The sequence below is a fragment of the Schistocerca nitens genome, chromosome 4 (genome assembly GCF_023898315.1).
Source record: "Schistocerca nitens isolate TAMUIC-IGC-003100 chromosome 4, iqSchNite1.1, whole genome shotgun sequence".
Classification (NCBI taxonomy): Eukaryota; Metazoa; Arthropoda; class Insecta; order Orthoptera; family Acrididae; genus Schistocerca; species Schistocerca nitens.
The window spans coordinates 597,796,675-597,817,289 of record NC_064617.1 but is presented as its reverse complement, the minus strand read 5'-3'; the positions used below and the strand labels follow the sequence as shown (position 1 = coordinate 597,817,289).

The window sequence follows — 20,615 nt, the reverse complement described above, 5'->3', positions numbered from 1 at the left end:
CAACAAGCCCTCCCCCCCCCCCCCCCCCCCCAGCCCCGTCCGCCTCCGGGTGTATTGGCTGCCTCATCAGTCGAATATACGGGACGCGACAGAATTTAGTCCGCAGTCGCCGCTGCTTCCCAAGGCGCGACCCAAGCGCAGCTGCGGCACCAGCGGCAACGGGATGGATAGAAGCGCACTCGAATTGAATCAGACTTTGAACTACTTAGATATTTTACTACAAGAAGGAAATGACACGGTAATACTGCCGTGACTCCTCAATTTTATTATAAAGAGGTGGAAGATAAATAATATTTTTCCGGTACATGACAAAAAAAATGGTTCAAATGGCTGTGAGGACTGTGGGACTTAACATCTGAGGTCATCAGTCCCCTAGAAATTTGAACTACTTAAACATAACCAACCTAAGTACATCACACACATCCATGCCCGAGGCACGATTCGAACCTGCGACCGTAGCGGTGTTGCGGTTGCAGACTGAAGCGCCTAGAACCGCTCGGTCACACGGCCGGCGGCTGATGACAGTTTGTAACATTTTGATTGACGGGCACCTTGTAAAAGACGACACCAAAATCAGACTTTATTTTAGGTTAGTTTTCACATATTATGCACCTTACAGGAAAAAAGGGCAACCTGTTTAAGAAATCCATCAGTTCAGTTGAAAAACTCGCACTGACGCTCAATTTTTGCTGTAATTGACAAATTTTGGTAAATTTATTAAAATAATTTTTCTCTTTGTCACAGCACTAACATTTTGACAACACGTAATGTTTTAACACATCATGGAACGTTAAGTGTTTCCTCATTTATTATTAAGAACAAATGTTTTCAGATGCTAATTGGACCCCTTCCTGCTACATCATACCACATTTCTCCTTTAAGGTGCAAACTGTGAAACGTTTGGATAATAGATATTTATTAACACTCTTGCATATAATTTAGGTAATAACTGCTGCATAGTACTGAATCACTGTGGTAAAAGTCCTTACTTACTCTCATACCATCGACAGCAACGAACAGAGAGACAACAGACTGTATTCATCAAAATGAAAAACTGCTTTTAAGAAGCTTACAAAATGTAATGATAAATTAAACAACACTTTAATTTTATTTTAAAAGGAAATACGTCATGCCCCTAACATAACCGTTCTCCAATAATATCAATCTGAAACTTCCTGGCAGATTAAAACTGTGTGACGGACCGAGACTGCCATGAAGTTTCATATCAGCGCACACTCCGCTGCAGAGTGAAAATCTCATTCTGGAAACATCCCTCGGGCTGTGGCTAAGCTATGTCTCCGCAATATCCTTTCTTCCAGGAGTGCTAGTTCTGCAAGGTTCGCAGGAGAGCTTCTGTGAAGTTTCTAAAGAGTCTAAAACATATCACACACCAATCTATTATTTGAGATATGTCTAGAATAAACATTTGTTGCTTGCCTCAAGACACGTAAGAAACAATTCTGTACATAAGAATATTTCTTCAGTTTAGTTGCTTGCCATAAAACACAATAATTTCAAAGGCATGGAAAGGCGAATTAGGAACGAAATATTTGTTTGCAGGTCAACAGGTATGTGAAATCCGTAACAGTCACATAATACATATCAAGTTTCATTAAAATGCTGTCTTCAAACACTTAGGTTAATTTATCACTGTCGTCCGTTTCACAGGTCTTCCTTAGTCACACGGCTGAGTACTTCCTCCCTAAGAGGCAGCGACTTCCAGAAGTTCACTCGCTCGTGGAAGAGCCCCTTCTTCACTTCCAGCTTAGAGCCTATTTCCAGGTACTCCAGCTCACTATCTGAAGTTACTCTCGGCCAGGGTAGTGGCTCATTGTTAGGCGTTGGATTCCTAAAAATAGAAAAATTAAGACTTATTTATTTACTGACGCAAATCTATGAAAATACATGTATTTTCACTAGACACCTTTTACTGTCTGTGAAAAATTTAATATCTTTTAGATTGCAGTCCTCTGAATACCTTAGTTTTGGGGAATAGATTTATGTCACAGTCCATTCCATAAAAAAAAATAAAATAAAATAAAATAAAGTAAAATAAAATAAAATAAAAATGCAAGTCAAGTATCAGAAGACATGGGGAAGTCCTTAATTTTACTTCGTTTGCGTAAGAAAGGAAGATTTCAAAGCATAATTTGAAATCACTGTAGAAAAAGCAACGTCACGTGGCAGTATTTCCTTCGATTTCCATAGCTAGCCAATTTCAGTCCCTTGAAATCCACTTGTATCATCGTTTTCCACTGTAGTGGCATGCGAACTTCTCCGACGACCATGAGAATCGATGGAGGTGGAACTGTGTTCTAGGTCCAATCAGTAGAAACTGCCCGATGGCAGCAACATGGGTAGCTATATCGGCGTGTCCGAAACTCTTCCCCGTGTCATAATCCTCACTACCCACGATCAGCTGGTGGAAATACTGGTATATCTCGTCGACTTATGGTGCCGGGAGAGACGTCGCCCCAGAAATTACCTGCCTTACGTGCTGGTTAAGGATGGCAGAAATTTTGCTCCCTCGCCAGACAGTGGCATCGGTACGAAAGCATCTGGCGTAATAGAGTCTGTAACCTGATCGACTCATGTGGGTGCTATCATCCTGCCAACCAGGGACGAGAGTGAAATGGGAGGAGGCAACAGCATTAAATATCCAGGTTCTTCGGTGGTTCGACCATATCACTGCTATCTAGGAAGTATTACAATTCGCGACATAACTGTCTCCTAATAATAATATCCATTCTTGTGTACTTGGGATTTTGTATTAATAGAACTGTTTTGAGGTTTCGCTGTGGTCTTCGTCTCTTTCACTACGCACAGTATATGTAGTATCTGGAGGGATACTAAACATCCAGTCGTAGTCCTCAGCTGCACTAAATACTAAATTACGCCAAATGGTGTTATGGATTTATCTATTTTAGTCTTATTATTAATACCGATTTTCAGACGTACTTTCGAAATTACTGTATTGAGTTCAGTTGATTGCTGACGTTTTCGTGCTGTAGTGCCAAAATGAAAATATTGTCAGGAAAACTGTACGTGGTACAGATATGTTCAATTAACAAGCATTGCTCGGAACTCGTAGCGTGAATACCTCCTATACGACTGCTGAGAACAGATCCGGTGGTGTGGAATCTCCTTGCTTGACTTCTCTTTAAATTGTAAATTGATACACACAGATACAGATATATGGAGATACAGTGTTTCTATATGTTAATACGTCGATCCGACTACTTTTAGGTTTTCACCATATAGTTACGCAACCTAACATGATTTGGGGTCCATTCAGCGACTACCGTATTTGGATGATGCTTATTGTTTTGCACATCGGCACTGTTTCTGTATGGTTACCATTTTGCACTTCCACAATAACTGAGTCTTTTACGTGTGCCGGCCTCTGGTGGCCGAGCGGTTCTGGCGCTACAGTCTGGAACCGCGCGACCGCTACGGTCGCTGGTTCGAATCCTGCCTCGGGCATGGATGTGTGTGTTGTCCTTAGGTTAGTTAGGTTTAAGTAGTTCTAAGTTCTAGGGGACTTATGACCTCAGCAGTTGAGTCCCATAGTGCTCAGAGCCATTTGAACCATTTTTTACGTGTATTTTATACTGAATGCGCGCTTAATGTTACCAATATCATTTTATTGCGTTTCCTATTATCTTATTACTATGAATTAATAACGGTAAGGAGACTATGTGCAGATATCAAAAGGTGCCATGGCACATATAACACTGATATTTACGATTCAAATGGTTTGAAAAAGCAGATCGTTGATGACATGTAAAATACTCTGACATTCAGGCTTGGCATAATGGCTAGCTTTTTTTGTCTTTTTTAAGTCAAGTGCCCAAACTGGGCTTGGCATCCTAGCAGCGGATAAGCAGGAAAACGCTGCGCGTTGCTTGACGTATGGCATAAAGTATCACGATAAGGGCGCATTGCGGTGGACGTAGTATCACTTGAATGTAATCTGCAACAGATGAGCACATTATGCTACAAATTATGTCAGACCACGATATTAGGACATCGACACATGTCAAATTCATGGGCAGGCACTATGCTGAAAAGGTGTTTGATCACACAGTATGGTTGACCAGTACCGCATGGAAAATCCCAAAGTATATGTATTCCTGGGCTTTGTCATTTGTAATAAACCGTAGCTGCGTAGCACGAAATGGATGCGCAACTAATTTAAGACACGGCTTCCTTAACTTGCAAGATATTGCAGTGCCCATGTTGAGAAAAACTCTACAGTGTTTCTTCGGACATCCATACATGTCCGAAGAAACACGCACTTCGTCCTTTTTCTTAAGAACACAAGCACTGCAATACCGTATTTATCCGGGGGTATGAGGCAATGACTTTCAATTAAAATGTCCTCTCATGTACGGTAATTACATAATGCATGTAGGGATACAGGCTGTGATCCAAGAACGACGACATACGGGATTAAGGGGCGGGCTATGAGTCGTGCACGTATAGCCAAAGCGGCTAAGGCGACGGGTTCGAGTCCCGGTCCGATCAAAATTTTCATTGTTGTCATTCCCTTGCGCAGTTGATGGTTGTTGGTATTCGCAACTACGAATACAAGTCATGACTCTAATTTCGACGCGCAAGGCAAATTGTTTGCAATAATTCAGTGCTGTGAGATATTCTTTTTTAACACGTGTGTATTACTGTCACTTTTATTAATCTAACGGCAATCCGAACAGTATTTATGGTTTTTCAAATGATTCTAAATATGCAGACGTTTTGATGATAATCATTAGTACACACGGCCAAACCTTTATGTCTGTGTAACAATTGCATATTTTGTAATTGCCATTTATTATACTGACTGTGATGATTAATACAGGCGCTTTGATTATTTTTTATTTTAAATACGATACACTCATTGGCCACGGACGCGCGCTTGAGAACGAGGTGTGAAGCTAAAGCCATGGAACATTTCCTGTTACGACTGCTGGCTGTGTTTGCTTTCAATTTGATTCTGACTTGTCAAGTGAGCATATGTATCTTGTGAAATTTCTCTGCTGTCCCTGGATAATGCGTGTATTGCCAGTTTTAAACGGTTGTTATTAAGATCAGGCACTTTCAGTCCAGGTATGTTAATCTACTAGTTCACTACAGTTCATATATGTAACTTTATATTGTATTTTACTGTTCACTTACATCTATATTTGCATTGTAGCCTCAATAGGTCAGGCTTTACAATGAACCAGTCAGTTAAAAAATAGTCTCCAAAATATATTTATTGCAACTGCGACAGATTTATAATAAACACTTCATGAAATAAAAACGTTGCTGGTCCTACATCAACAAAATGTATAAATAGTCGGCTTGTGGCACTCTACAAACATGCTGAAAGCTTTGTATGAACTCAGAATATGCCTGAAAAAGAAGTATACGCATCCATGCATGTCTTCATACCACACGTTTACAACAAAACAAAAACCTAGTTCCACAGACTGAACTGTTTGAATAGTATTTAAATAAAAGACCATTTAGGTCGTTAGAGCACAAGGACGAATAAGGAAATCAGCCATGCCTTTTCCAAGGGAACTTCCCTCCATTTGCTTGGAGAAATTTAGGAACATCACGGAAAATCTAATTTTGGATGGACGGGTGTGGATTTGAGCTGTCGTCCTCCCGAATGTGAGTGCTGTGTAAACCATTGTATCACCTCTCTCGGTAATCCTTTAACACAACACTCTTAGATATCCTAAGTTTATGCAATAAAGTACTTTCATAAGTACTGAAGCACAGTATTACCTTGTCGAATTAAATCACAGCAGTAGCTACGAGAAACTGCTCCCACTTCAAACTACATCGTATTTATACAATAATAATAGTCTCTGAAACGAACAGCAGTCTCACGAAATTGTTACAAATGATTCGAGAATCTGGGCGTTCAACTTGATAGGTGGCTACACTGAGTCACAGCGCCAGAGATTGCGCCAAAGAGTATTATTCCGCCGCCTCCACTGGCGCAGTAATTGTTCAGAGAATGTGGAGGGCAGTTGTAGTTCAGAGGTTGTCGTTGGCAGTGCTTGTTGAGAGGGTGTCGAGAGCAGTACTAGTTGAGACCATGTCGTGTGCAGTTATTGTTCTGCTGGGCGAGAGAGTAGATGCTGTTCGGTTGGTGTAATGTATATATGGAAGATGTTGCAATGATCACAGTGTATTTTTCGTCAATATATGTGGAGGTAACAAAAATTTCTTTTTATTTCAAATCTCCTTAATAATAATGCCTCTTGGTCACAGGTTCAGTCAACAAAGCATCTGGCTCGTGTTCATGTATTAGACTTGTAATTCTGGTTGCTATGTGCAATTATAGTATTTCTGGTTTTTCAATTAGTTCATTGTAAATGGAGTTTAAAGTTTCTTGTCGTATTCAGGAAGAACTGTGCCAGATACATGTACGTTGAGTCACACTACCACACACAGAACTGTTACACTTGTGCTTTATTGTTTCGTAGCTTTTATAGTTGCAGGGGACTTAATTAATCAATTGTGTTAACGGAAATTTCCTTTCATTCTTTATTGTTATTTTATGCAGTCAGATTCCGTACTAATACTAGTCAGGGCCAACCGGTTACGAGACTTCGTAACCGGACACACAGCTACTAAAATTATTTTCATTTTATAATTAAGCCCCCATGCAAACTATACCAGTACGTAGTTACGCGCTGATCAAAATCTAAATCTGTATACACTGATAATCCAGATCACTACCGCTGCCTACCGAAGCGTTGGAGCGCGCCTGGTGACGCTGGGAGCACCTGACGCGATAACAAAAGTATGTAAGTGGAGCAGACACGGACGGAGGATCACCCTAGGAAAGCTATGGGAATCCATTGAGATAAGTGACGTTGACGAAGGGCAGATTATTATTATGCAGAGCCTCTGCACGAGTATCTCGAAAGCGGCAAAGCTGGTCGAATGTTCGCGTGCTACTGTCGTGAGCATGTACGGAAACAGGTAGAAAGCAGTGAAACTACCGCTAGAAGTTAATGGTTGGACGTCCACGATTCTTCACAGAAAGCGGCGTTCGGAGGATTGCCTGCTCCGTAAAGTAGGATAGAAGATGATCAGTGACGCCTCTGTCGAAAAAGACAGGCCTGGTGCAGGCACAAGTGTTTCGTAGCACAACGTTCACCGTACATTGTTGAATATGGTGCTCTGCAGCAGACCACCCCTATGTGTTCACATGTTGACTCGACGACATTTTTAATTACGATTGCAGTGGTCACAAGACAGTAGGGATTCGACCGTCGACCAACGGAAACGTGTCGGCTCTTCGGGAGAATCACATTTTTGCTACACTAGGTCGATAGTCGTCGTCACAAACGCCATCATCGAGGTGAATGGCGGTTCGAAACGTGCAGCGCGCTACGGACGCACGCTGGTGGGAGCAGTATTCTACTATGGGAGACGTTCACCTGCGCTTGTATGGGATCTGTGGCAGTAATCGAAGGCACGGTGACAAATGCGAACCACGTGCATCCCTTCATACTTGGTGTCTTTCCTGACGGTGATGTCATCTTCCAGCAGTAAAACTTGTTCGTGTCTCTGAGTAAGGACCATGCTACAGTGGACTAAGGAGCGTTATAGTGATCTCACGTCGACGTCTCAGGAACCAAAGTCCCCTGATGTAAATCCTATGAAACCCATCAGGGTAGCAATCGGGCGCCATCACCATGTACGCAAATCAGTAGCCCGTTATTTACGCTAATTACATGACCGGTGCGCAGACATCTAACGCCACATGACTCCACAAACTTACCAGTAAACTGTCGTTCCAAAGACGGACAAACAACTTATTAACCAGCTGGTCATAATGTTTTCGCTCATCAGTGTATATTTACGGTTTTTATCCCTATTTGATTCTATTTGCGTATTACTGTACACTAGCACCAGTCATCATATCATACGAAATAATAATCACAAAATTCTGATTTTTTTCTACTTTTCCTTAATTAACTGAAAATATTATTCTGCGAGAGATACAGGGTGTCTCAAACTTTAAGGGTCAAATTGAAACATGTGATAGTTGGTCTCCAACCCATTACATTGAAGAGCCAAAGAAACTGGTACACCTGTTTAAAATCGTGTAGGGCCCCTGCAAGCAGGCAGATGTGCCTCAATACGACGCGGCATGGACTCCACTAATGGCTAAAGCAGTACTGCAAGGAATTGACACCAAGAATTCTGCAGGGCTGTTTATAAATGTGAGTACGAGGGGGTGGAGATCTCTTCTTAACAGCACGTTGCAAGGCATCGCAGATGTGCTCAGTAACGTTCATATCTGGGGAGTTTGTGGCCAGCGGAAGTGTTTAAACTCAGAAGGGTTCTGAACATGTGGGGTGTCGCATTGTGCTGCTGGAACTGTCAAAGTTTGTCGGAATGCACAATAGACAAGAATGGACGCAGGTGGTCAGACAGGATGCTTACGTACGTGTCACCTGTCAGAGTCGTATTTAGACGCATCAGGATATCACTCCAACTGCACACGTCCCGTACCATTAGAAAGCTTCCACCAGCTTGATCAGTCCCCTGCTGTCATTCGATTTCCAAGGATTCATGAGGTTTCCTCCACACCCGTACACGTCCATCCGTTCGGTACAATTTGAAACGAGACTCGTCCGGCCAGGGAACATGTTTCCAGTCATCAACAGTCCAATGTCGGTGTTGACGGGCCCAGGCGAGGCGTAAAGCTTTGTGTCGTGCAGTCGTCAAGAGTGTACGAGTGGGCCTTCGGCTCCGAAAGCCCACATCGATGATGTTTCGTTGAATGGTTCACACGCTGGGACTTGTTGATGATCCAGCAGTGAAATCTGCAGCAATTTGCGGAAGGGTTGCAGTTCTGTCACGTCGAACGATTCTGTTCAGTCGTTGTTGGTCCCGTTCTTGCAGGATCTTTTTCCGGCCGCAGCGATATCGGAGATTCGATGTATTACCGGATTCCTGATATTCATTGTACCCTCGTGAAATAGACGTACGGAAAAATTCCCGCTTCATTACTACCTCGGTGATGCTGTGTCCCATTTTTCGTGCGCCGACAATAACAGCACGTTGAAACTCACTTAAATCTTGGTAATCTGCCATTGTAGCAGCAGTAACCGATCTGACAATTGCGCCAGACACTTGTTGTCTGATACAGGCGTTGCCGACGGCAGTGCCGTATTCTGCCCCTTTACAATATCTGTATTTGAATACGGATGCCTATAGCAGTTTCTTTGGCGCTTCAGTGTATTTTGAGATTAGGAACCAGTGGTCGGAAATGCATATTTATTTTGTTATTGGCGTACACAGCGTACGCCGCATAACGACAACATAGCTGATAGTATATGTCCAAGGTGAAGACCGCCAGTCTCAATGCAGGCATGGCAATGAGACGTGAAGTCCTGCCGCATTCTCGCAAAGGTCACGTGTGTCTATTGTAGACTGGAACAGGCAGTGGGTGATAAACGACGCACACCTCTGACTACCTCTATCTGCTATGGACCAAGCTGTGTTTAACACTCATCTAATTCGTGTGTTATTATGATGTCTGTTCGAAGTAACTGATGTTTTTTTCTTATTTTGGTGCGCTTAATACGGTTTTAAATAATGTCTGCCTGAATGATTTTAGCATGATCTCTGCTGTGAGGAATTACTGTTCTTTTTGTATTTAGCACTAGTGGACACCGAAACAACCTGAAGAAGATCCCGGCAGAGGAGTCGAAACGTTGATTATTTTAGAAGGAAATATGACGTGGCCTAACAACCCAGAAGATTTTAACTCTAGTGGCAATGGCCAGGAAAGCCTGCAGATTTACATAATACTCATATAATTCGTATTCTAGTGTGATGTCTGCTGTCAGTAACTGATGTTTTTTATTTCGGTGTGCTTAATACACATGTGACATGGTGCTAGTATGGTGTCTGCCTAACGATCTTCTTTTTGTGTTTAATGCACATGCAATTTGTGTATTAGTTTGATGTCTGTTAGGGGTAACAACCTTTTTCTCTTGGTGTGCTTAACGCTCATGCAGTTCATATGGCTTGATGTTAGCATGATGTATTCTGGGAGTAATTAGTATTTTTTGTGCTTATTACTCAGGTAATGCATCTGTTAGCGTATTTTATGCTGAGAGTAACTGATCCTTTCACAGCGCACTTAATACTCATGTAATCTCTGTACACAAAAGGCAATGTCCTGACTGACTCATTCATCATTGCCCATTGCAGACCGCTAAGGATAGGAACTTGAAATTTACAGAGGCTGTTGATCTTATAATGTAGGTGTCGTTTAAGAAGGGATTCTACTAAATATGGGATGAAAAGTCTTTTTCAAAATGAGTCAGAAATGTGTCGTTATTAAGGCAAATTTTGAAACTAGACCTACCAAAAGTGGTAGTTGGTTTGGCAGTAGAAATACCTGTTTCAACACTTTTGGTTAGAAATTTAACCCGGAGGGCTTGAATGGGGGATGGAATGTTCTATGAATATATTTCATTGTGAAATCGTTTGTGAAAGATTAATTTTTCAAAATTGGTGTTTGGCTTCTCGGCTGAAAATGAAGAGATATTTAACTGTTTTTGCAAATTCAACCCTGAAGGAGATGAACTCATCATCGCCAGTAGCGGGACAAAGAGAGCATCAGCAAATTTTGTTAGTGTGGGTTACATACATCATAGGTAAGCATACATTCAGAGGCAAACCTATTGTTCTGCTAGATGTCAGCCCTTAACCTATTGTTTACTTTTGACTGTAAAGTCCTTAAACTATAGTTATACACGTCTTTATATCAAATTTCTTCCAAATTAATTAATTAATTAATCATCCTACCTATCCTGATGAGGTCACGAGTTTTCCCCAGCTACCACAAGGGTCGCTGCCACCACCCTCCCCCTCCCCCCCCCATCCCTGAGAAATGGTGGGAAATTGAAATTGTAGTAGGAAATTGAAAAATGGTGGGAAATTCAAAAGTATTGGTGGAAATATCAAAAGTTGTGTGTTCATGACTTTCAGGGACACTCTGTCCTATTTCACAACACCAACATCAGAGAGTGCTGTTGGCCCTCTGCCACTCCCCACTCCCCACTCTACACCCCCTACTCTGCACTTCCCACACCAAACTCCCCTCTCCCCTCTGCCGTCTCCTCATCCCTCCCCTCACATCGCCAACTTGGAATTGGTGGAAAAGAACTCAGTCTACACTGGGCTGCTGGATAGGGTGGGCATAAGTCTTTATTTTGTATGTAGTGTGGTATATCGTCAATTTAAACTATTTGAGTTGCCATTGATCGAGCACTAGATGTAGCTCCATCCAGTTTTGTTAATAGCTCCTAGATCTGGAGTGAGTATTTTCACTACTAGTCCAGCACTGTAGCAAAGTTGCTACAGCCAATCTAGTCAATAGCCTTATATCTAAAGGATGGGCAATAATGATAGTATAGCAAGCTATCACTGAAATACAGGGCAGTGCTTTCTGCTAATCTACAAGTGAGTAGATGCTGCTGAGAGGAACTCAAATATGGTTACTAGTAATATTGGAACGGTGACCCATTGCCCCACTGTGCTGCTTCATCCTGCCACTATATACAGGACTCCTGTAGCAACATCATTTGGAATGTGTGAGGTAACGGGCGAGTTGTGGCGCCCTAAAATTATTCTAAGTTCAGAGTTGGCGTGACCAAGCTGGGGCCTCTCGGTGGATCGTGGCCTGGCAGCACCACATTGTGCTGAACGTTAACTCAGCAACCGCGTGACGCCGCACAACAGCCGGTCCAGCCACGTGGCTGGGAATTCCAGGGTGACGCTGTGTTGATGTAGGACACTCACTGGGAGTGCCAAAGATGGCGGACTTCGTGAAACCTTAATGGCAGACATTTCACAGTTCATATAGAAATTAATAGTAGCCACATGAATCATGATACCTCAAAGAGAAACATGTACATTACCATTATTTGCATGACGAGTCTAATGGTGTAATAAGATTTTCAATAACTTTATTAGTTTAAAGTTTAGTATCTGACAATAAATTATACAAGTAACGCCAAGCAACAAATTTCCAAAATCTAAACGGTTCTTCAGATTTTGTCGACCGACTTGTCTTTAGAAAGCTATTAGTGTAAACCAAAGTTGGTATAAATTACAGGCATGTGACTTGAATAGTGCATGAGTTATTGGAGGTCAAAGTGGCCAATTAGTATTGATCGCGTCAGGCCATAAGTACTCCACAGCTACACGAAATAACGGTATCAGTATGCTTAAGCCGGCCGGAGTGGCCGTGCGGTTGTAGGCGATACTGTCTGGAACCGAGCGACCGCTACAGTCGCAGGTTCGAATCCTGCCTCGGGCATGGATGTGTGTGATGTCCTTAGGTTAGTTAGGTTTAATTAGTTCTAAGTTCTAGGCGACTGATGACCTCAGAAGTTAAGTCACAGAGTGCTCAGAGCCATTTGAACCAGTATGCTTATAAATATATTTATTCGCCTATGGCTATGTTTATATCCGATATATGCTATTCATGAAGAAATTTGTCAGTTATTTACTGTGTTTTAGGAAGCACAGTGATATTAGGCTACTGGCCTACTTTTACTTGCTATTCCTTTGATATGTGGCTATTTAATTTATGTATTTAATAATGTGTGTTAGAGCGTTTTTATCGTCCATCCATAGGAATATTTATTTAATTTCAAGTTATTTAAATGTAAATCCAGTATTTAGAATGTGTTTCAAAATGTTTGTGAGTGTGCGTTAGTTTGGAGACATGATGGAAGCGCTATCGCCAATCACAGCGCTCGTTACTAAGGGAGGCGGCTATCGAAGTGAATGGAGGGGAGTTGTGGACAGTGCAGCGAGAGGGACAGTCGCACAGGACACAGGGAGAGCGCAGGACGTGAAGGCGCGACGTACGGCCGCAGGAGAGACATGGAGAGTGTGGAGCGGTTTGTGCGTGGTCGCGGCATATAGAAATACTTTGGAGTGCCGACTTGTGCAGTTGTGATTTTCTGTGGCCTCTACAGTGAAGACGTAGTATGCGTTTAGGAGTGAATATCTTGCCACCTATATTGCTGTTCATAACTAATTACGTGCAGCAAGGATCTATTGTTTCCCTGTTATTCAAGTTATATATTATTTAATTGCTGGACCATCGACACCAATAAGTGTTTTGTAGAAATATACCGCATTCTCAAAAGTACTACTATCGTACTCATCATTTAAAGTCTTAAGATAGTACCTGCAGATTTTATTTAATTGCAATTTTTCATTTATAAATTACTATGTTGCTTTAAAAATTCGCAATTGCCGACTGATAGGAACTTTCGGCCATTCGATTCATGTGTGTATTCATATTGTATACCGTAGACTTAGCAGTATTTGGCTTGTAATGCGGCAACTACGTATCCCAGGAACTAGGCAACGAAACCAGCCAAAACTTTTAATATTTCAACTCTGAGTCTGAGGGTACGTAGCTGAGGGTCACACCACCATCACCACATCATTTTCTTTTTCTTGAAAGCCCGCAATTGGGGGCTCGCCCGGGATTTGTGTCCTACAGAGTGGTAGTTCATTTTCTCTCTGTTTTAAAGCGTAAAAACCTTTGCAAAACCAGTACTGATTTCTGTAGAGTGAACCTCTCACGAAACACAGTGTGAGATCGGTTCTTTCCGCAAGTAGGTTTCTGGAAATAGTGAAATTACGCAATAATTTTCACAACTAACACGTACTATCAATAGAGGTCCTAATCTATCACGTTAAAGGCAATTTGCGTGGGGGCTCAGAGTCACAGAACAGTAGCGGTTAGCGCATTTAACGGACAGTGGCATCGGAGACGGTTGGAACACGCGGTAACTGGCAACAGCTACCACTACATCAGGGCTTCTCCAGTTGCGGGCGCAGATCGAACAGCAATATGACGGCAGATCCTTCGAGTACTACAGGGCAGTCTTTAATGTCGACTTCCACTACAACCAACGGCATCACCATGCCAGAGGGAACCATCTCAGCTCAGATAAGTGCCTGCGCAAGGATTGAGACTGTGTTTGACTCTGAAGTTCAAATTCCACTTATAGAGCTCGCAAATATAAAACAGTCACCTAGTATGTGTAATAATGAAAATGGAAGTGAGCTGGTTAGTCTGAAATCACAGCGTGAAAGTGTAAGTAGTAGGCATTCAGACAAGGGGAATGAATGTGGGGGAAATATGATGTCTCAGCTAATGCAAATGAACCAGGGAATGGCAAATAATATCAGTACAATTCAAACAGATATGGGTACAATGCGCACTGAAATAGGTTCCGCTGTGGAAGAGGAAGTTGAAGATATTGTGGGTAACTTTGAAAAAGCAATTGATGTAAGTTATGATTGTGTAGTGAATGAGTGTGTGAATGGTGATGAATGGAAAGATTCAGTGATTCAAAAAGAAGTTAAAGAGGAGATGAATTTTATATAAGCAAATTGTGTGGAGAGTTCTGAAGAGGTACCAGTAAACAGTAGCAATTGCAGTAAGGAAGCTGTTGTAGTAGCAAGTATTTGTGAGTCGGAGAAAAGCGTCGACGTTAGTGAAGGTGGCGTAGCTTCGGTCTCACCAGCTGCAAGTGGGGTGATTGTGTTTCGGCGGAAAGCGTCAGTGTTACTAAGGGAGACTTAGCGTTGGTCTCGCCAGCAGTTGCAGTTAAAAACGTATGGTCGGAGGTAAATGATTTCTGTTTAAAGGAACAGAGTAATGGTAATTTACGTAATAATGGAAAAGCTACTGATATTGATAATTTGGAGGAAGGAATTTACTCGTTTCTGGACACGAATTAAGGCGAAACGAAACTTATTGATGAATGTGTGGATCTAAAACGTTTGTCAGAGTATGAATGTGAGAATGTATGCAGTGTAAGATCGGCGGTTAATCTGGATGAAAAAGGTGTAGAAATGGTAGTGTATGCTGATCTTTGTCCGATCGCAGCGGATGTAGCAAGTCTGGAAGTCCCAAAATTGTACGACATGTTAGCAGCAATTTGAGTAATGTAGCGGCGGAGGATAAAGTTGAATACGATTCACGTGAAGTTAATTTGTCGACGGGGGAAGGTAATGTTTCTGATGTGAATTTATGTAGCGATTTATAATGGTGGATCGGAAGATAAGGTTGCTGAGATGAAAATTTATGGTGATGATGGCTTAGGCATCGATGTATTATTTCAGAAAGATAAAGTGTTTAACTGTGAATTGATGTGTAATTCTGCTGGAGATGCAAGTGTCCATATTTTAGAGGGGAAAAACAGTAAAGTTGTGCATCCTATGGGTAGTGAATCGGCGAAATGTGTGGAAGAACTAACATAAAACTTAACTTAGAGAGGGCTGAAGTAAATAGTGTGGATGGGGATAGTTTGTGTAGTGACTTTGTACGAATTGGTATATGAGGGAGGAGTATGATTTTAGTGTGACTGATTGGCGTCGGTACAGTAGAACGTTACGGTCGATGCTACCGCATGTGTGGAAACGAGAGAAGTTTAAAGTTGCGAGAGGTTTAGAAATGGAAGGAATGAATTTGGAGCTAAAGAGATATTTAATGAATGATTCTGGGATGAACATGAGATTGAGGGATGGATAGAACACGATGTGTACGCTAGAATTGGAAGAGAAGAGACGAGACGTAGAAAATGATTTATTAAGGGAGAAATACTTAGAACGAAAGGAAATGGTAAAAGTACAGCCAATTATTGAAATTAAAGTTGGCAAAGAAATGGTAGATGCACTTCTAGATTCATATAGTAATGTGTCGGAAGGTTTTACGAACATGATCGAAAACAGGGAACTAGTAATCTTCCCAGTCACTGGCTTTCAGGTTAAAACGGCAGTTGGTGGTATGAGTAAGCCAATAAGACAACAAATACTGTTAGAATTTAAATGTGGAGAAAATAAATTCTAGATAGAATGTATTGTTGTGAGGGGTCTAGTAAAGGAGGTAATTTTAGGTACTTACTTCCTGTGCAAATACAATATTTCCCTTAATTGTATAGGGAAATGCCTATAATTTGGATTTCAGAATGAGAAAAGGCAAGTAAAATTTAAAAGACTTTTAACAGATGAAAATCAGATTGCTCATGCCATAGTTACTGAGGCTTGGAATGAGGAAGTCGATATGCATAACAGAATTAAGGAAGTGATTGATGTTGTCAAGAGTATATAGAGAAACGGGAGAAATGAAAAGCTGTTCTAATCTGTAATTAGTGATAGTAGTTTTGGAGGGATATATATATTTGGGGATTCATTAGTAATTTGTTAGTTTATTGTGGCACTGTACATGTGCAACAGGGGAAAGTTTAGGCGCTGAGGGTGCGTGAAGGTCAGTGACCTCATGGATTTAAGTAAAATGTGTATTGATTTATGCTTTGTATATGAGAGTGGCAAAGAGTTTACTGGTCAATTTGGAGGGTACTAAAATTGTAATTGTATGTGCACACAAGTTTTGGTGTGTGGAGGAAGGAAGGATTGATTAAAGTCAATTAAATAAAACTTATGGAAATTTGAGCTTACTGTGATTCAGCCATTTGCCTTGTAACTTTGTTCCTAAAGCATCGTTTTCCAATGGAGGAAATCTTTAGCGAGGATCCTGGCTGGGTTTTGGGAAATGGTTTGTTTACAGGATTCTACTTTTGGTTTCCATTGTAGACAGATTTGTCACCATAAGCGGTGGAAATCGGAATTCAGAGGCAGATACGATTTCTGCGAGGTACTTGGTCAAAAAACTGATGTGAGTTGATCAATACTTCGTGCTAAAATACGTGTGAGCATGTGTAGTGTGATGGAAAAAACTTGTGCAAGAAGGCGCCCTAACGGTGAGTGAGTGTCACAAGAAGCGCTTACAAAATCGCACATAAGTGAAAGTGCATTTCGAAATTTTATTTCTTGTCCAAAAAATTGATTATGCATAACCGAAATATAGGCATTTGCTTAATACGCCGTTTCGTTCATAATTTGTGTAAGTTTATTTCGAAATTCATGTTCGTTTTCGCATAAATGAAATGCAGGCATTTAATTAATATGCCATTTCATTCAAAATTTGTGTAAAGTTATTTCGAAATTCATGCTGCCCCGACACCACTACAAAAGAATTTGTGAACATTATTGGCCTGGTGTTTTAATCGATTGATTCAAGAGTTTGTAATGTTTTTTATGAACTTGTATGAACTGAAGGATGCTAATTCTGAACATTTTGGCAAGCCTGAATGATAATAAGTAGAGGTGTGTGACGTAACGGGCGAGTTGTGGTGTCATGAAAATATTCTAAGTTCTGAATTGGCGTGGCTGAACTGGGGCCTCTCGGTGGGTTGCGACCTGGTAGCAACCACGTGGTGCCGAGCGTTAGCTTAGCAAACGTGTGATGCCTCACATGGCCGGTCCAGCCACGTGGCTGGGAATTCCACGGTGACGCTGTGTTGACGAAGGAGACTCGCCGGGTGTGCCAAAGATGGCGGACGTTGTGAAACCTTAATGGCAGTGATTTCATAGTTCATATAAAAATTAATAGTAGCCACATGAATCATGATACCTCAAAGAGAAATATGTACATTGCCATTAATTGCATGACGAGTCTGGTGGTGTAATAAGATTTTCAATATCTTTATTAGTTTAAAGTTTAGTATCTGACAATAAATTATACAAGTAACACCCAGCAAACAAAATCTAAACGGTTCCATTAACTTTCGGATGTGCAGCCGCAAGAAATCTCCTCCTTCTTCTAATATTTCGGCTGTAAAACGTTCAGCCATCTTCAGTGAGCCGCAAGACTGACAGTCTTTGCGCCGCCAAAACCTGAAGATTAACATCAAAATATAAACGGTTCTTTAGATTTTGTCGATCGACTTGTCTTTAGAAAGCTAGTAGTGTAAACCTAAATTGGTATAAATTACAGGCATGTAACTTGAATAGTACATGAGTTATTGGAGGTCAAAGTGGCTGATTACCATCGATCACGTCAGGCCATAAGTACTCCACAATTACACGAACAAACGGTAACAGAATGCTTATAAATATATTTATTCGTCTGTGTCATTGTTTATATCCGATATACGCTATTCATGAAGAAATTGGTCAATTATTTACTGTGTTTTAGAAGGAACAGGGACGTTAGGCTACTGGCCTACTTTTACTTGCTACTCCTTTGATAAATGTCTATTTAATTTGGGTATGTACTTAATAATGTGTGTTAGAGCGTGTTTATGGTCTAGCCATAGGAATATTTATTTAATTTCAAGTTATTTAAATGTAAATCCAGTATTTTGAATGTGTTTCAAAATGTTTGTGAGTGTGCGTTCACTTGGAGACATGATGGAAGCGCTATCGCCAATCACAGCGCAGAGTTGTGGGCAGTGCAGCGAGAGGGACAGTCGCACAGGACACGGGGAGAGTGCAGGACGCGAAGCCGCGACGTACGGCCGCGGGAGAGACAAGGAGAGTGTGGAGCGGTTTGTGCGTGGTCGCGGCATATAGAAATATTTCGGAGTGCCGACTTGTGCAGTTGTGAGATTTCCGTGGCTTCTACAGTGAAGATCTAGTATGCATTTAGAAGTGAATATCTTGCAGTAGGGATGTATTGTTTCCCTGTTATTCAAGTTATATATTATTTAATTGCTCGACCATCTACACCAATAAGTGTTTTGTAGAAATATATCACTTTCTCAAAAGTACTTCTACTATCGTACTCATCATTTAAAGTCGTTAAGGTGGTAGCTGCAGATTTTATTTAATTGCAATCTTTCATTTATAAATTACTATGTTGCTTTAAAAATTCGCAATTGCCGAGTGATAGGAACCTTTGATCATTCAATTCATGTGTGTATTAAATTGTATACTGTAGACTTAGCAGTATTTGGCTTGTAATGCGGCATCTACGTATCGCAGGCCCTAGACAACGAAACCAGCCAAAACTTTTAATATTTCAGTCTGAGAGTACGTAGTTGAGGGCCACACCACTATCATCACATCATTTTCTTTTCCTTGATAGCGTGCAAATGAAACACAATTAAACTTTTTTACGAGTTGTAAGTTGCATCGTAGCCAACAGAAACATGGGAAATATATTTTTATGAATCTATTGCTCCTCCAGTCTAGCCCAGCGCCTGCTACCAAGTCAAGTGTGTTGTGTTCCTGAAGATTGCGCCCAATGAGAGACTGTGGCTCATGACAACCTCTTAAGCATCTACCTTCAGCCACTCGAGCACTCATGCCACAAACTGTGGCACAGTGCTAGTGAAGCACCAGTGGCTTGGATGTATGCAGAAGTCCCACCCCTGACATAAACTCCTCAGTCTAAAAAATCCGAAACGGGGATGTTGTTTTTTGTCAATACATCTCAAATTTCTCATGCAAAATGTAGTGCCTTCCTCGTATATGATCTGTTTTGGGAGATAGAAGAAATTAGACCATACACCCATTTACCCATCACTAAAGTATCGTTACTAGTTGCGAAAATCCTGTGCAACACTATAATGTAGGCTGTGTGTCCTCTTAAGTATTCTCTTATCACATATGAAGTCCCTCAAGGCGACGGCACAAAGATGTACATATCAGGTTTATACTACATATCACTTTATAAATTCGATAATATAACAGATTTCATGACAAAGATCATCTCTCCCTGTGTAGGTGGGAGATTGAAATTCTGTTAAAAGATCTTGCCACAAGAAAAGGCTCCCGATTATCTTTGAGACTCTTGAATCATACCTGAGGTACTCTCACCCATGCTTCCATCCACCTGGCAGCACATTGTTAATATCAATTTGATAGCCTTGTTAGTTAAAGTGATCATGAGGGCCCCTTTGAATGGTGAGTAATTTATTTTCCTGCAGTCTGATTACATTGGCGAGGTAAAGATTACAGATGCCTCTGTGACATCTTTGTAGGCTTCCCACAGGCTAGGTAGTCACTTCCTGTGATACCAAAATGTGTGGTAACCATTGACAGATAGCTGAAGGTATCTAATGCTGACTGTCTCTTGCTTGCCTTTTGTGCTGTTGGAAGTAAGTCACTTAGAATTTGGGCATACATCTCCTGAGATAATCCTGTGCACGTATGGTAGGGGTGTAGGATGTTTCATTCTCTTCTCCTCCCTCAGGGTGCCCCCACCACCAGACTGCCTGTGAACAACTGCCACCATGTCACAAACCTCTGCCTGTATGTCAGGGCTGTGCCACTCCTGTCTAAAAATCTGCCACTCGCCATTCCACATAGCTGTTAATGATTCCAGACTCGCAAAAGTTATCCTACGCTTCAAAGAACTATTAGGCTCTTAAATGTCACAAGGGTAAATATCGGGATAAATATCAGGGTGTTGAACAATATGCTTCCCCTCAGTCCTCCTGTAAACCGAAACATTCTGAGATGTGTTTTTGAAACTCCCCAGAATGACTGCTGCAATGAGCAATAACAAAATATCTGTCTACTGGTCACCACATCCCTAACATGTGGGAGATGGGGGAGGGGAGAGGGAGTGGGAGAGGCCAACAGCACCCTTTGGTGGTGCTGTTGTGATATAGATCATCTGGTCTATGAACTTCAAGGTAAATTCACAAAATCTGATATTCCCAAGTATAAACTTGCCCGAATTTCCCACCATTTTTCAATTT

The 20,615-nt window shown here is 41.4% G+C and overlaps 1 protein-coding gene across 1 annotated transcript in view; it reads right to left on the bottom strand.

The window, feature by feature from the left end:
- Positions 1-1,079: 1,079 nt before the first annotated feature.
- LOC126252836 (venom carboxylesterase-6-like) overlaps positions 1,080-20,615 on the bottom strand; it is a 135,882-nt gene continuing 116,346 nt past the window's right edge. The window contains exon 10 of the mRNA XM_049953781.1: positions 1,080-1,849. Coding sequence (XP_049809738.1) covers positions 1,663-1,849 — 187 coding nt within the window. The 3' untranslated portion in view covers positions 1,080-1,662. The remainder of the gene's footprint in view (positions 1,850-20,615) is intronic.